We start from the raw sequence: 16,533 nt of genomic DNA, 5'->3' as shown, positions 1-16,533 counted from the left end.
TTGCAGTTCATATTTCTCTTTATTCTTTTGCTATAACCTTTGTAATTAACACTAAGAGTTAAACATTAATCACTACTGCAATACTAGCATCTGTTGCATATTACATTCTTGTGTCATGCTGGTGATGAAGACTTTTCTACCGATTGTAGTCGTTGAAGGATCCTGTTACGTTGTGGCCTGACACCAGTTCTCCTGTTATATCTGCATAGTCGGGATTACAAACAAACATCATGACCCACATGGGTCTGTCAAAATCTACATCTGTAACAGTGGTGTACACTGTGTTATCAGCAGCATTGATAACTGACAGTTTGTTGTTAGCTCCATTCAGTACAAAACACAGTGGTAGGTCATAAGACTGACCAACTCTGTTCTGGGTGAGTGGGGTGTGTCTGAGGAGGGTGTTATTATAGGCAACCCCGAGACACATCTGCTGCTTGTGGTTGGGGCATGTAACAACACATACACTCAGTCCAGTGCGTTGAACGTAGGAAGCATCTACAGGTGTGGGGTCAGAGCAGTCTCTAGTATCATACACTTGTCTGGTATAGTTCCTTTCACAGAGAACCAAAGGTTTACTTGATAGATGCACTGTTGACCGGGGCTGTTTCGAACCACCAGAGGTCTGGACGCCAGAACTGATCTGATTTCTTGTATCCGACATCCTGTATCAGGAGAAGGGGTGGTTGGTGGAGTGTTGGTGACTACCCGACCAGATACGCTTATACCACGCCGAGCTGTTCCTGGGTCCCATTCCAGCATAGGGTCTGTGTGAAGAATAACATTCATAATTGATACAAACCATTTCCATTGCAGTGAAAGAGAATTTATTGACATCATAGAAACAAAAAGATATGGAGATAAAACAAATGTATGTAGCTGTACAATAACCTTTAAATAAACCCCGGTACAGGATCCAAACAGCGAACTGTACCTTTGAGAGCGATCTGAGAGCGGAAGATTAGCGGTTTCGACCCTGGTCATGTAATACAACAAGCACGTTAAAACATTGTACTTGTCGTCAACTTGGTCAGTCAGTCATTCAGTCACTCTTCCACTCACCCACTCACCCACCCACTCACCCACTCACCCGCTCAACCACTCACCCACCAACCCACGTCCGTCCGTCCGTCCGTCCGTCAGTCAGTCAGTCAGTCAGTCCGTCAGTCAGTGCGTACGTCCGTCCGTCCGTCAGTCAGTCAGTCCGTCAGTCAGTCAATCCATCCATCAGTCCGTCCGTCAGTGCGTACGTCCGTCCGTCAGTCAGTCCATCCGTCCGTACGTCAGTCAGTCAGTCAGTCAGTCAGTCCGTACGTCCGTCCGTCACTCACTCACTCACTCACTCACTCACTTTTACACACGCCATCTTAGTTGAAGTGTTTGATATTCACTTGATTTATGCATCGCGCTACTCAGACGTCGCGAGGGTGTGAGAAACGTTGCAGTCGGACACGATCTCTTAGATTCGGTGTTACTACAACAGAGAACATCATGTATATTGTTGGAAGGAGGCCTAAGGGAGTTTTCACAACATCAAGTTTATGTTGGATACAAAAGATATTTCGGCTATCAATGGCAAGCAGTATCTATTCAACCAGTGTTGTTTGCCATTGCTACGTTCGGTTTTCCATCTAGTAAACGTGTCTACAGACCACAAACCAATGACACTTATTGTAATGAGTTTGTTCCCTGTTATTTCTGATCGGTATATATATATTTTTTTAACACAACAAATAACTTTCAATTTTCGATTTCTTTCAACCTATGAAACTTTCACTCTCTTGAGTCGGTGGGAATGGGTGAATGAACTTTATACCACGAAAATGGGAAATCAAAGTTATTCAAATACTTTCTGGTGAACCTGACTGTGGATATTAGTTACCGTCACAGTTTAAGTATGTTATTAAACATGAATTTTCAGTAAGAAATGACCGACGCATACACTGACTAAACTAAATGGTGATCATCTGCATGGATGCTGGAGTTTTGTTTGTCTAACATTCCCACGTTATTTTCAAAGGCTATATTACAGTAAGGTGTTTACATTGTGTATTCGTCACATTTTCCCAATCGAATCAATTTATCATTTCGGATATATGTATTTCCCTTCTAAACGAGAGGCAGAAATATACGTGTTGCTCGCGCTACAACGGGACGATGACTGCTGGTCGGCACTGTTGATTCAGATTTCGATCACCATGACACACTATCTATATTGAAATTGAGTTAGTCTCTGTTCAGGAAATGTAGGACTACAAACAAAATTTCTTCCGCAAATGAGAAAAAAAATTAAATGGTGATCGGAAACTGAACGAATCTGGTTACAATGTTATTGCAGCCGTAACTCTGTTCCGCGAGTAAGACGGGAATCTCATTACAGTAGCTTTTTAAGAAATCAGTTCCCCAATGCAGGGCCGATAAAGTATTACAACGCTGGGCGGCTGCAAGACCGATAAAGTATGGCGACGTTGGTCCGATGCGGGGCCAATAACGTATGCTGACGTTAGGCAGACGCAGGGCCTATAAAGTATGCCGACCTTGGTCCGATGCGGGGCCAATAACGTATGCCGACGTTAGGCCGATGCAAGTCCGATAAAGTATGGCGACGTTGGTCCGATGTAGGGCCAATGAAGTATGCCGACCTTGGTCCGATACAGGGCCGATAACGTATGCCGGCGTTGGGCCGATGCAGGGCCGATAAAGTATGCGGACGTTGGGCCGATGCAGGGCCGATAAAGTATGCCGACGTTGGGCCGATACAGGGCCGATAAAGTATGCCGACGTTGGGCCGATGCAGGCCAATAAAGTATGCCGACCTTTGGTCTGATGTAGGGCCGATAACGTATGCCGAACGTTGGTCCGATGTAGGGCCGATAAAGTATGGTCAGGTTCGGCCAATGTAGGGCCGATAACGTATGCCGACATTGGTTCGATGTAGGGCAGATAAAGTATGCCAATGTAGGGCCAATGCCGGGCCGATAGAGTATGCCGAACTAGGGCCGATGCCGGGTCGATAAAGTATGCCGACGTTGGTCCGATGTAGGTCTTTGGACCCACCCAGTCTGACGACCAACCCTAACCACTCACACACTCGCACCCAACCAACCACACAAAACCAACACACTCACTTACTTACTCAAGGACTCAAAACTAAAAGAAAGACAGGTCGACAGTATGCTGTGACTCAGTGAATCACATGAGCAAGTTATGGACTATTTTTACTCCTTACCTGTAGGTAACTCTGCTGGATCCAGTACGATGGCATTGTATGCTATAGAATCTGGCACGTTTGTCGGCCTGTCTCTTGGGGAGAACGTGACTGACCTGACCATTCCAGCTGCTTTGATACTATCACGAAGATGATGTATGTTTGCCTCGACAAAGTTCACACCAGTCCTGACAAATGATACCTCTTGTGGCGTCTCCTCCAACATGGTGCTCAAAGAGGTAAGTGAAGAACCCATCACATGAAGCTCCTCTCTATCGTGTCAGCTTTACTTCTCATTAGTTTTGTGTATTCAGAAGAAGATTTTACTCTAGTCTGCAAAACTCTTGTTGATTCCAGTGCATCCTTTGTCAGCTGAAGATTCTGAGCAGATTTATGTTCAACATCTGACAAGAGGACTGCCCTCCGTTGCTTCCAGCTCATTGGTCAGATCGTCAAAAGTTTTATTGATATCATCTATGGCAACCCTCTTGGACATTTCAATGTTCTTCAGCTTCTTCATTAGTTCTGCTTTCTGTTTTGTCCAGTGTCTCTGACTTCACATACATCTTTGCGAAAAACGTCTTCTATGGATTGCGACAGTTCTTGGTGTGCCTCATCCACAGACACAACATTATGTCCCTTCCCTTTATCGTGATCTACTACAGTGCATGACACACAGACGGCCTTGGCACAAGTGTGGCAGTAGAACTGTAGAGGCTGCTGGTGTTGACTACACTGATGTCGACGACGGAAACTCTGCACAGGTTGCCCCTTCATCTCATCAAAGGTAACTATTGTGTGTGTCTTTGTTGCTACATTCCTCCTGTGGGCGTTCAGACAGATTGAACAGAGAAATACCCCACAGTTGTCACACTGGGCTTGAGCTGTTTCCTTGTCAGGACAGTCTGTACATGGAAGATGAAGACCTTTCTGGATCTTGAGGAAGTCCAGAGTCTTCAGGATGACCGTCTCTTTTTGGGCAGGGATTTCACTCCACCAGGCAGGTTATGTTTGTGTCGACACATGGGGCAGGATATGGTTGTCTTGCCTCCACTGCAGGTTTCCAGACAGGGCTGACATATGGACTGGACACAGCATGGCATACGACGAGGAATTCGCATTGAGTCATCAAAGTGTTCTGTGCATATTGGACACTCTGTCAGAAGATCCTTGATTGCAGCCACTGAGACAAGATCCGACATGTTTGTCTGGCAAAGGACATAATGATCATTATTATGAGGCATTGCTGTTCCCTGTCATATACATTGTACTTGTTGACATGTGGTAAGGGGCTTTGGTGTGCTCTATATTTAGACTTGTGCTAAATTTAGACAGAGTTCTGGAATGTACTACAACCCTCCTCTGGTGCAGAGAACATAAGAGAAAGATCTGGTATAATTTTTTATAGGTATATAAGGTGATGCCTTGCATCTCACATAACATCTCAAGTTGCAAGATATTGTGAGAAGATCATATCTTAACCTGGATATTCAGCCTCATTAGATACTGGGCCATTGATGCAGTGAGGTGAATATTACTATAATTGACGTAACTGCTTTAATTCCTGATCTTGTGTTACACTGCCTTCGAATGTGTACTGGGCGTTGGGGTAGCCTGGTGGTTAAAGCGTTGGCTCGTCACGCCGAAGACCCGGGTTCGAATCCCCACATGGGTATAATGTGTGAAGCCCATTTCTGGTGTCCCCGCCGTGATGTTGCTGGAATATTGCGGCGTAAACCAAACTCAGTCAGTCAGTCGAATGTGTACTGACTCCGTAATACCTTTGTAGTGATTTGTATTAATTTGTAAGCTTTGTTTAGTTTAGTTCTAATGTAGTTGTCACACTTGCTTGTTGTTTGTTTTTGGTTAAATAACTACAATGAACTTTCATGTGTCAAACAATCTTTGACGGGAGACCAGGGTGACCTGTACCCTATACCTGCTGATAGTTACGCCATATTCAAAAAGTAATTAAAGTACCACTCATACGGAAAGTCTTCTGTAAGGCCACATCAAAACCCCAAACAGCTTACGAAAAGAAAGAAAAGTGAAAGAACCAAAATTGGTCTTCAGCAACCCATCCTTGTCGTATGAGGTGACCAACGGGATCGTTTGGTCAGACGTCCATAGACGTGGAATGTTGCTGAGTGCGGCGTTAAACACCTAACAAACCAGGTCGACCTATACAGTAAATATCATTCACCTGTCGGTAACAACCAGGAAGTAACTCGGGATTCACACCAACCTGTAAAATCACTCCTCCAACAGAATATCTGATACAACCAAACGTTGTTTAATTCCTAATGAAATTATATTATCCACCTTAGATAATGTTTCTTACCTTTCTGGAACAACAGTAGAGCTGGGTTTAAGTTAGGCGTCTACATACACGTATACATACACAACCTGTCCTACGTCATCTGCACACGCGCAGTAGCTACTTTCGTTTTGAGAACAATGGTATGAATAACTCAAATAGAATGTGCAGTCTTACAACAACGGACATGTAGGTCAGCTGTAATGAGCACAGATCACGCCATGTGGGTTGTCACTGATGCAGCCTTTACCACAATAGCGCACCATGAAAACGGGTAGAGGTGAACTGTGCAACCCGCCCCTTCTCCAACCCGCTTCTCCAAAAGCTGTATCTCAAAGAGCTGTGAAAGCTGAAACAAGCTTATGAGAGATTTCATAAAGTGTGTAATAGTTACCAAGGAACCGTTCAAAATTCATGGCTTGGGGGATGGGGGTGAGATGGGGGCGGATGTTAATCATGATCTTTATTGACAAACATGTACAATGTGAATGATGACCCCCATTCCCGCATTTACAAGCTATGTACAATGTAACATGTCATGTACAAAAAATGACACACACACACACACACACACACCCCGCTTTTTAAGCATAATGTCTCAGCATAATTTTAAAATAGTATTATGTACATGATTGCTGATCCCCCTGGTGCATTCATCATCCCCTGTTCCTCAAGGCGATCGTAGCGCTAAGGTGATCGTAACTCCCATACTTTTTACATAGACTTACGACAGTCGTAGCGCTACGATCAAAGGTCAGGGTGCCGTTCCACTAATCGATCTTATCTAAGATCAATCTTAGCAAGTTACGCCAAGTTTACAATCGTCTTAGCTAAAAGTTACACCCGTTCCACTAACTATCTTAGGCCGATCGTAGCCGGTCCCGATCTTACGATCCGATCCAAGCTTAGATCGAGACTCTTTCGTGCTAGAGATAGAGGAATGCGAGGCACGAGTTATCTCCCTTTGCATAGTCTAGCAAATGATAGAAAGTAGTTTACGAACCAACGGAGTGAGTGAGTGAGTTTAGATTTACGCCGCACTCAGCAATAGTCCAGCTATATGGCGGCGGTCTGTAAATAATCTAACTAAGATGCATAGCTTTCACTAACATGAGCGTTCATGTTAGTTAACGCTATGTATCTTAGCTATAAATAATCGAGTCTGGACCAGACAATCCAGTGATCAACAGCATGCGCATCGATCTGCGCAGTTGGGAACCGATGACATGTGTCAACCAAGTCAGCGAGCCTGACCACCCGATCCCGCTTAGTGGCCTCTTACGACAAGGCATGGGTTATTGAAGTTCAATATTCTAACCCGGGCCTTCATTGGTATTTTTCCAACCAAGTGTAAACGTGGAGAAAAAACCTAGAGCAACATATTAGGGTAGTGTGAGCACCTTGGTTTCAGGTGCAAGTGCGTGAGAACGCTGGGTATCAGCGCATAATATAATACATAATAATGCACATTTATAGTGCGCCTATTCCACATCCTGGGAGAATGCCCAAAGCGCCATGATTAGATAATTTAAGTAATATACTGAGAGCATTTTAAGTCTGCTTTAAAAATGTCAATAAACTGAGAACAGATTTTAAGTCTGGACCTGAAATTGTCAATCCAGAATCAGAGCTTTTAATATGTGCCTGAATAATCTGTCAGTGGTCTGCCTTTACGAATGCCCCACCCCCGCCAAATATGCGCAGTGAAATCAAACATATTTGTATCTTTTTGCTTCAGAACATTGTTCACTTCACGGCTGTCCCTATTCTTAACCATGACGTTGCAATATTGTTGCACAATACAAATGTGTTACACCGACTAGCTCGGTTGTGTTCCCATGACGACAGTGGTCAGACTGGCCTGACATTTGTAAGGCTTCAGTGCAGTGTTTCTTTACATCACAGAAATATACAAATTCATTTCATGGGGGATTTTAGGGGACGCTCACGGTGAAATGCTCGCTCTTATTTTTCACATAGACTAGGAAAGCCACCATTTTGGTTTCTCTACGATTGATTTTAGCTATCCTAAGTTGGTCATGAGCAACTTAGACTTTGAATCTTAACTTTTGACTTAGATTGATCGACTTAGGTAAGATTGATTAGTGGAACGGTATGCCGATCGTAGGGGTCACGCTTGGATTGGGATTTTTAGTGGAACGGCACGATTGGCGTAGCGCTAAGATCGGTTAGTGAAGAACGGCACCCTGGACAGCCACGGTTTATAGAATAAATGCTGATATCATGAAATGTACTTTAAAACCATTCGGGCCGATAGCAATGTAGTCGTAGGTGTCACTGGCGTCAACAGACATGTCCTTGACCTTGTGGTGTGACAGCACATCCTCAGTGTATACTCCGGTGTACATAATGTCACCATTACCTACTGAACTGATCCTGAGTCCCCGTCTGATCCCTTTGGGGCTGACATAGATGTGGGACTGTCTTGGAGTGACCTAGAGGCAGCAACAGACCCAGACTCAGCACCAGTATCTACGTCATCGCCGACAGTGATGTGGTCGTAGGTGTCACTGAAGTCAACTGACATGTCCTTGACGCAGTGGTGTGACAGCACATCCTCAGTGTATCATCTTGTCCATGGAATGCCACCATTACCTACTGAACTGTTGCTGACCCCGACCTCCCGTCTAATCACTTGGGGCTGACATAGAAGTGGACTGTCTTGTGACCCAGGAGCAACGGCAGCGACAAACCGAGCACCAACACCAACACCTACATCACGGTCGGTGGCGATGTGTTTTGGGGTGTCAGTGGCCTCAGCCGACATAACACGTGGTGTGCTAAGATATCCTCCAAGCTTAAACTGATGCATAGAATACCACTATTCCCCACTAAACTAACAGCATATTGTCCACGTAATACAACCACATTTACACACAGTACGCCCTATATTATGATATACATTTACATGCTGGTTATCATAATCAATAGTTTTGTTCCGAAAGCCCATTGTTTCATTCCTTCTCAAAAGTTACACTTCTCTGGGAGAAAAAAGCGGGTAAAATCAAAGAGATATTTTAAACCGATTTTTAGAGTGAGAAAGTGAGTTATGATGGTTTAATGCCACTTTTAGCAATATTCCAGCAATATCACGGCGGGGAACACAAGAAATGGGCTTCACACATTGTCCCTGTGTGCGGAATCGAACTCGGGTATTCCACGTGGCAAGCGAACGCTTAAGCCACGACGCCCCAAAGACCCGGGTTCGATTCCCCACATGGGTTCACCTTTGTGTGAAGCCCATTTAAAGCGTTGTGTGCCGAAGACGCGGGTTCCCATTGGGTGCCAATGTGTGAAAACCATTATGGTGAATGTGATATTATGGGAATGTAAACGAAACGACCATAAAATGCCATACATTGCTCTTCTGAAATTAAGTACTGGCTACCTTGGATGTGTGTCTGTGGTGGGGGTGGGGAAGGGTCTTTCGTGAAATTACCATGAACGGACGTCATACAGTAAATACGCGATGAAAGAATGAACACTCAATATCTGATCTATGTTTGCGAAGAGAGTTGGCTTCACATAGTTCCATCATGTTGGGAATTAGCAGAGTAGAGTTGCCTCCCTTCAACCTAGAGCTGCGACTTCCATTTATGACTTTCACCACAGAGGTAAACACCCACAGACATCACCTTTGTGTCACAATAACCTGACACTCCATATACTGTGAACTACATTGCAAATATTTATGACTTGTGCATCCATACGATATCACCTGGGGCATAAAAGTGACATTCACGTCCGTGCATGTTGGATGTCGTGCTTGGCGTGTTTATCATACGTGTACATAGAATTTGTGTACCAATGAAGATCACTCGATGTACTCAAAACAGCGACTCTCACTATTGCATTGCACTACTCCATTCTTGTCAGCCACGTCCTATGGTATAAGTCCTCGTCGTCATTCACTTTATTACAAGTATTTTTATTCGTGGTGACGGTCCTCGGATTACCAAGACTGAAAACTGTTCACCCCTGCCTTCTCACGTCTGGTGCAAATGTTAAAGCTTAGATGCAACCACAAATATAATACATACAAATCCTTATTTATCCAAGGATGGTGGCCCTGCCATTGAACACAGAACAATATCGTTTAGAAAGCAGACGATATCTCTGTTTTTCACAGCGGAGACAAACGCCATATGCACAGCTCTTAAAGCTCAGATGCAACCAAAACAATAAACATAATTAAAACACAATTATAATTTAATCATGATATATAATATACATTGCTGATTATGAAAAAACAAATAAACAACATTATAAGCTCAGGGGCTTTATGTTTTATCGCAAATCAAAAAGTGCAATATTTTGTACTCTGGGCATTTGCTACACTGGAAACGAAGCACCCGGAATACCGAACCCAGTCAGAGCGGGGGCGTGTAACGAAGTTTTTCATTGGCTGCGCGAATGTGTGCAGCGCAGCACAGCTAGCACAGCTGTTAAAACCACTTTTCACCACAACTGGGGTGAAATTAGTGAATCGTTTGAACTCGCGTTTGATTTCGCGGTGTTTATTTCATCACGTTATTTTTCAACTATATAAGTTGAATTTGCATTTTTGATAACTTGCTACTGTAAGTCCATACCGAAAGGTATCAGAATCTGCACAGTTGTGTTTTGCGTTGCATGTAAACTTTAATCTAAGACTGGGCTCTAATATGGTTTGTGGTGAATGTATTAACTGTTATGTACTATGTACATGTAACAATGGAAGTGTAACAAGAGAGAAATGGCCAGGTGACTAGCACAAAACTTTGGTCAAACGGATAATACGTTGATTGATTAATCACTGTCATCCTATACTGTAGATGTGTAAAACATATTTATATATGCAGTTTTACTAAAGCAGACGGGGATGCGCCCATATATAGGCGCCTGTGTAAAAGCAAAATACTTTGTTCAAATGTTGAGTGATGGTTAATTGCTATCTAACTAAACATGCTTTTTTTGATGAACCTTGAATATAATAAATATAAATAGCATGTGCCAGCTAACCTGACCAGTGAGACGTGCTGAAACAAACAATAAATTGCGAGTCAAACTCGAGTTATAACATCAAGAGACGCTTTAAAAAATATCAAATATTTTATTGTTATAAAGAGGAACACAAGTTATATTTGGGACTACACTTTCTCAGTAAAGCTCAGATTCTAGTTCTTTTTGGGAGTTGAGTGCCATCGGGGATTCGAACCCACACGCTCTCTCAGAGTCAGGAACACGAATCCTAAATATAACATATGTTACTTTGGACCACTTTCTCAATGACATTGTGTATCCATAGCTTAGGGCCGTGAAGCCGTGCCAATTTACACTTATCAGAGGGGTAATAATAATTATAACAATAATTCATTTTATCATGCAAAACTGTGTTCCACAGGAGATATCGCTTGTGTGAGATCAGACGATATCTCCTAGGAGATATCGTTTTGACAGTAGATTTTGCACAATGCCCTGACAATGCTATGACGTCATGAACTTGATGACGTCACAATGCTATGACATCGCTGCACTGCAAATCTAATGGCAGTATTGTGTTCAGAGATGTACATTTTCATCGAAAACTAATGAAGAGTGATTTTGGATGATAAATAGAATCTCACCCTCGTGTCTTCTGATATCAAATATATCAACACTCGTTGATAAAAGTAAAAATATCCTCGGCAAGCCTCGGATATTTGTTACTTTATCAACTCGTGGTGATATATTGGATATCAAAGACACTCGGGTGAGATTCTCTATATATAGCGCCTAGTATCCAGCTAACTAGTTGCTCACTGGACGCTGTAATCAGAATTTGATTATTATTACCCCGGATAACCCAAGCTGCCTGTGAGGCGCTAGAAGGTTAATAGTCACATTACTTATCCCACCGGGTTCCCATTGTGCCAGTTATCCGACTTCCATTTTGTGGATATATCCCCGGATATATCGAGACATCGGTCGCGCTATAACGCGATAGTTGCTCCCCGGTAAACTGCATTCCAGTCTGTAGTACCACAGAATTACAGCGTTTATGAAATCTCTGTAACCGGAGACATAGTGGTTGTGAACGACTGTTGATACCAAAGCAGACATACATACATACATACATACATACATACATACATACATACATACATACATACATACATACATACATACATACATACATACATACATACATACATACATACATACATACATACATACATACATACATACATACATACATACATACATACATACATACATACATACGTACGTACATACATACATACAAACATATACATACATACATACATACATACATAACAAATTTCTTACGCCGTTATCAAGCTATAAGAGAAGAGGTGATGAGGAATATATATGTATAGTAGGTAGTAGCAAGCAGAGGTTAACAAGAACAAGAACAACTAGAACAAGAACAACAGGTAATTGATGTCTAATTGGACAGGTTACACGCAGGCATGGATAAAATATAACATTTCTAGATATCACGACAGGGACAATAGAGGGTTTCTCTTAGTTTCATATATTCCTTTGGATTTCCAAATTAATTCATATAAAATATTTTTATTCAATATGTAAGGGAAATGTGACAACTAACACTGTGTTGTTAAAGCATCAACGCAATTATAATGAGGTGAAGCGCTCAGTGCTGCGATACCAAGCGAAAAACATCACACATTACTTCAGTCTTATATATTAATAAACATGATAATATAGCTATATGATAAGTTGAAATATCACATTCCTTAGAAATGTAACTATAAGAATATTTCAAACTTCAAATACACATTAACCATTCATAGTTAGGTAATAATTCACTACGAATGGGTCCGCTATTTACAAACGCAAATATACAATGGATTGCAAAAGTTATATTCCAGTAAAAACAGATTTGTCACTAATTCAGATAAATTCTTATCCAAATAACACATCCCCTGATTTTAACGTATACAGAGCATAGTTTGACATTCGTGTCATGTGTCGCAGTTCATATTTCGTTTTATTCTTTTGCGATAGACTTTCCAATTAACACTAATGCTAAACCATTAATCATTACTGTAAGTACTACCATTTTTTGCATCCTGCGATCTTGTGGAATATACCCAAGATCTTCAGACAATCAACGTACTGCCGGGTTCAGGCATTGGCGTCAGTATTGTAATGTACATGCAGAGTGTCATGCCGGTGATGAAGACTTTTCTACCGATTGTAGTCGTTGAAGGATCCTGTAACGTTGTGGCCTGATATCAGTTCTCCTGTTATATCTACATAGTCGGGATCACCAACATGCATCATGACCCACATGGGTCTGTCAAAATCTACATCTGTGACAGTGGTGTACACTGTGTTATCAGCAGCATTGATAACTGACAGTTTGTTGTTAGCTCCATCCAGTACAAAACACAGTCGTAGGTCATAAGACTGGCCAACTCTGTTCTGGGTGAGTGGGGTGTGTCTGAGGAGGGTGTTATTATAGGCAACCCGAGACACATCAGCTGCTGCTTGTGGTCGGGCATGTAACAACACCTACACTCAGTCCAGTGTGTTGATGGTAGGGACCATCTACAGGGGTGGGGGTCAGAGCAGTCACTTGCATCATACAGTTGTCTCGTATAGTTTCTTTGACAGAGAACCCAAGGTTTAGTTGATAGATGCACTGTTGACCGGGGCTGTTTCCGGACCATCAGGAGGTCTGGACGCCAGAACTGATCTGATTTCTTGTATCCGACATCCTGTATCAGGAGAAGGGGTGGTTGGTGGAGTGTTGGTGACTACCCGACCAGATACGCTTATATCACGCCGAGCTGTTCCTGGGTCCCATTCCAGCATAGGGCCTGTGTACAGAATAACATTTATAATTGATACAAACCATTTCCATTGCAGTGAACAAGAATTTATTGATATTTTAGAAAAGAAACGCCAAATATGGAGATAAAACAAATGTATGTAGGTGTACAATAGCTTTTAAATGAACCGTGTGATAGGATCCAAACGACGAACTTTACCTCCAGGGTAAATGAACTGGAGTCTCATGTTACTATTATAAATATCACACTAGAGTGATGTCTTGACAAATGTGACAGAAAAAACGTATTGAAGCATCATCCAAGGACACGATGCCCCCATCCAGAACTACTCACATGTTATCTCCCCTTCAGACAACTTCCGGTCCATCTCCATCACTGAAACAAGGCAGAGGTCACGTGATGCCTCCACAATATCATGTATATGGTATGGCACTGGTAAAGCAACCCCACATACCTTTTCGAAACGGACGGCTTTGCAAAACAATTATAATCACCTTTGTGGTGCAGTGGAGCAGGAGAGAACGACCTGAGAGCGGAGAGAGTGATCTGAGATCGGAAGATAACCGGATTGATCCCTGGTCGTCTCATACCACAAGCACGTTAAAACATGGTACTTGTTGTCTCCTTTGTCTGGCTCTCAGAAATTAGGGGACAAAACAAGGACTGGTATGCTGTGACTCAGTGAGTCATATACTCCCATACTACTTTCGGTCACTCACTCACTCCCGCGGAAAAAAGATGTCGAAATGACATCACTTGACATGACATTGCACCCGCCATCTTAGTTGAAGTATATTCAGCACAATACAACAATGTCATTGTACAACAAATGGAACTGGATCATCGATCGGACCTCCATTGCGGTAAGTTAATTTCACAGTCACTATCACCCGGTTGTTGTTACGTTTTATGCACATTTTGATATTTACTTGATTTATGCATCGTGCTACTCAGAAGTCGCGAGGGTTTGGGAAACGTTGCAGTAGGACACGATCTCTTACATTCTAGTGTTATTAGGCTTCCAAAGGAGAACATTATGCATATTGTTGTGAAGGAGGCCTAAGGGAGTTTGCACCATATTAATTTTATGCTGGATACAAAAGATAATTCGGCTATCAATGGTAAGTAGTATGTATTCAACCAGAGTTACGTTCGGTTTTCCATCTAGTAAGCGTATCCACAGCCCAGTGACACTGAACGTCATTAATTTGTTCCCTGTAATTTCTGAAATGTATTAAAAAAAATCAATTTACACAACAAATAACTTCAATCCTCTAAACTATGAAACTTTCGCTCACTTCAGTCAGTGGGAATGGTTGCATAAACTTTCTACCACGAAATGGGAAATCATAGTTATTTAACAAAATTCTGGTCGACCTGACTGTGGGCTATTAGTTACTGTTACAGTCTATTTATGTTATTAAAGATGAATTTTCAGTAAGAAATGACCGACGTATACTTGTTAATTACCGTAACACTAAATGGATGCTGGAGTCTTGTTTGTCAAACATTTCCAAAGGCTGTATTAATGTAAGGAGTTTACATAGTGTATTCTTCAAATTTTCCCAATCGATCATTTTCAATTTCAGATGTAAGTATTTTCTCTATAAACAAGAGCCAGAAATAAACGTGTTGCCCGCGCTAAAACGGGGCGTTTACGATGACTGCTCCTCGGCAATGCTGAATCGGATTTCGATCACCATGTTTTTTCCTGATACACTATCTATATTGAAATTGACTTAGTCTCTGTTCAGGCAATGTAGGACTAAATAACTCTCTTATGGTTCACCTGGTTCACCGAAACCTTTTGCAAATGAGAAAACATAAATGTTGATCGAAAACTAAACGAAACTGGTTACAGTGCTCGCAACGAAACTACTGCAGCTGTAACTGTTCAGTGGCATTGTGGTATGCCACCATCGATAGATCACTCACTCACTAAAGCACACATCCACCCTAACCAACCAGCCACTGACATACCTACCCACTCACGTGCCCACTCACTAAAACACCCATCCATCCTAACCACCCACTCTAACAAAACACCCTAACCACTCACTGAACCAACCAACCAACAACCAATACCCATCAAGTCACCTACTCAAACTGTAAACCACTCACTCACTCACTCACTCACCCAACCAACCAACCAACAACCCCAACCCACTCACTCACTCAAGCCCACTCACTCACCCAATCCGACTCACCCAACCACTCACTCACTTACGAACTAATTTTATACTACATACCTGTCGGTAACTCTGCTGGATCCAGTACGATGGCATTGTATGCTGTAGAATCTGGCACATATTTCGGCCTCTCTGTTGGGGAGAACGTTACTGACCTGACCATTCCAGCCGCTTTGATGCTATCACGAAGATGATGTATGTTTGCCTCTACAAAGTTCACACCAGTCATGACAAAGGATACCTCTTGTGGCATGTCGTCCAACATGGCTCTCAAAGAGGCAGCTGAAGACCCCATCACCTGAAGATCCTCTATCCTGTCAGCTTTACTTCTCATTAGTTTTGTGTAGTCAGAAGAAGATTTTACTCTAGCCTGCGAAACTCTTGTTGCTTCCAGTGACTCCTCTGTTAGTTGAAGATTCTGAGCAGATTTATGTTCAACATCTGACAAGAGGACTGACCTCGTTTGCTTCAGCTCATTGGTCAGATCGTCAAAAGTTTAGTTGATATCATCTGTGGCAACCCTCTTGGACATTTGGATGTTCTCCAGCTTCTTCATTAATTCTACTTCTGTTTTGTCCAGTGTCTCTGACTTCACATACATCTTTACAAAAACGTCTTCTATGGATTGCGACAGTTCTTGGTGTGCCTCATCCACAGACACAACATTGTGTCCCTTCCCTTTATCGTGATCTACTACAGTGCATGAAACACAGACGACCTTGGTACAAGTGTGGCAGTAGAACTGTAGAGGCAGCTGGTGTTGACTGCACTGGTGTCGACGACGGAAACTCTGCACAGGTCGCCCCTTCATCTCATCAAAGGTAACTATTGTGTGTGTCTTTGTTATTACATTCCTCCTGTGGGCATTCAGACAGATAGAACAGAGAAATACCCCACAGTTGTCACATCTGGGTTGAGCTGTTTCCTTGTCAGGACAGTCTGTACATGGAAGATGAAGACCTTTCTGGATCTTGAGGTAGTCCAGAGTCTTCAGGA

The 16,533-nt window shown here is 42.5% G+C and overlaps 1 protein-coding gene across 5 annotated transcripts; it reads right to left on the bottom strand.

Annotated features, from left to right (window-relative positions):
- LOC124259678 lies at positions 1-16,439 on the bottom strand. 5 transcript variants are annotated; one of them, XR_006893888.1, is made up of 5 exons: positions 15,598-16,439; positions 13,682-13,723; positions 12,644-13,375; positions 5,466-5,467; positions 1-118 (listed from the first exon to the last, which is right to left on the bottom strand). XR_006893888.1 is itself a non-coding variant. In XM_046693856.1 (3 exons), exons 1-3 carry the CDS (start codon positions 15,869-15,871, stop codon positions 499-501), a joined length of 585 nt encoding a protein of 194 aa, XP_046549812.1. In that variant the 5' UTR covers positions 15,872-16,439; the 3' UTR covers positions 1-498. The 5 variants fall into 5 exon arrangements, 4 of the variants coding, with proteins under 4 accessions (XP_046549812.1, XP_046549814.1, XP_046549813.1 ...); XM_046693856.1 differs by lacking the exons at positions 5,466-5,467; positions 12,644-13,375 and having other exon boundaries at positions 1-767; XM_046693857.1 differs by lacking the exons at positions 1-118; positions 5,466-5,467 and having other exon boundaries at positions 12,483-13,375.
- Positions 16,440-16,533: the final 94 nt, after the last annotated feature.

This window comes from Haliotis rubra, unplaced genomic scaffold, assembly GCF_003918875.1.
Source record: "Haliotis rubra isolate DU_JTF1 unplaced genomic scaffold, ASM391887v1 Scf732, whole genome shotgun sequence".
In the NCBI taxonomy this organism is placed as follows: Eukaryota; Metazoa; Mollusca; class Gastropoda; order Lepetellida; family Haliotidae; genus Haliotis; species Haliotis rubra.
The sequence above is the reverse complement of the archived record's forward strand: the minus strand, read 5'-3'. Positions and strand labels throughout refer to the sequence as shown.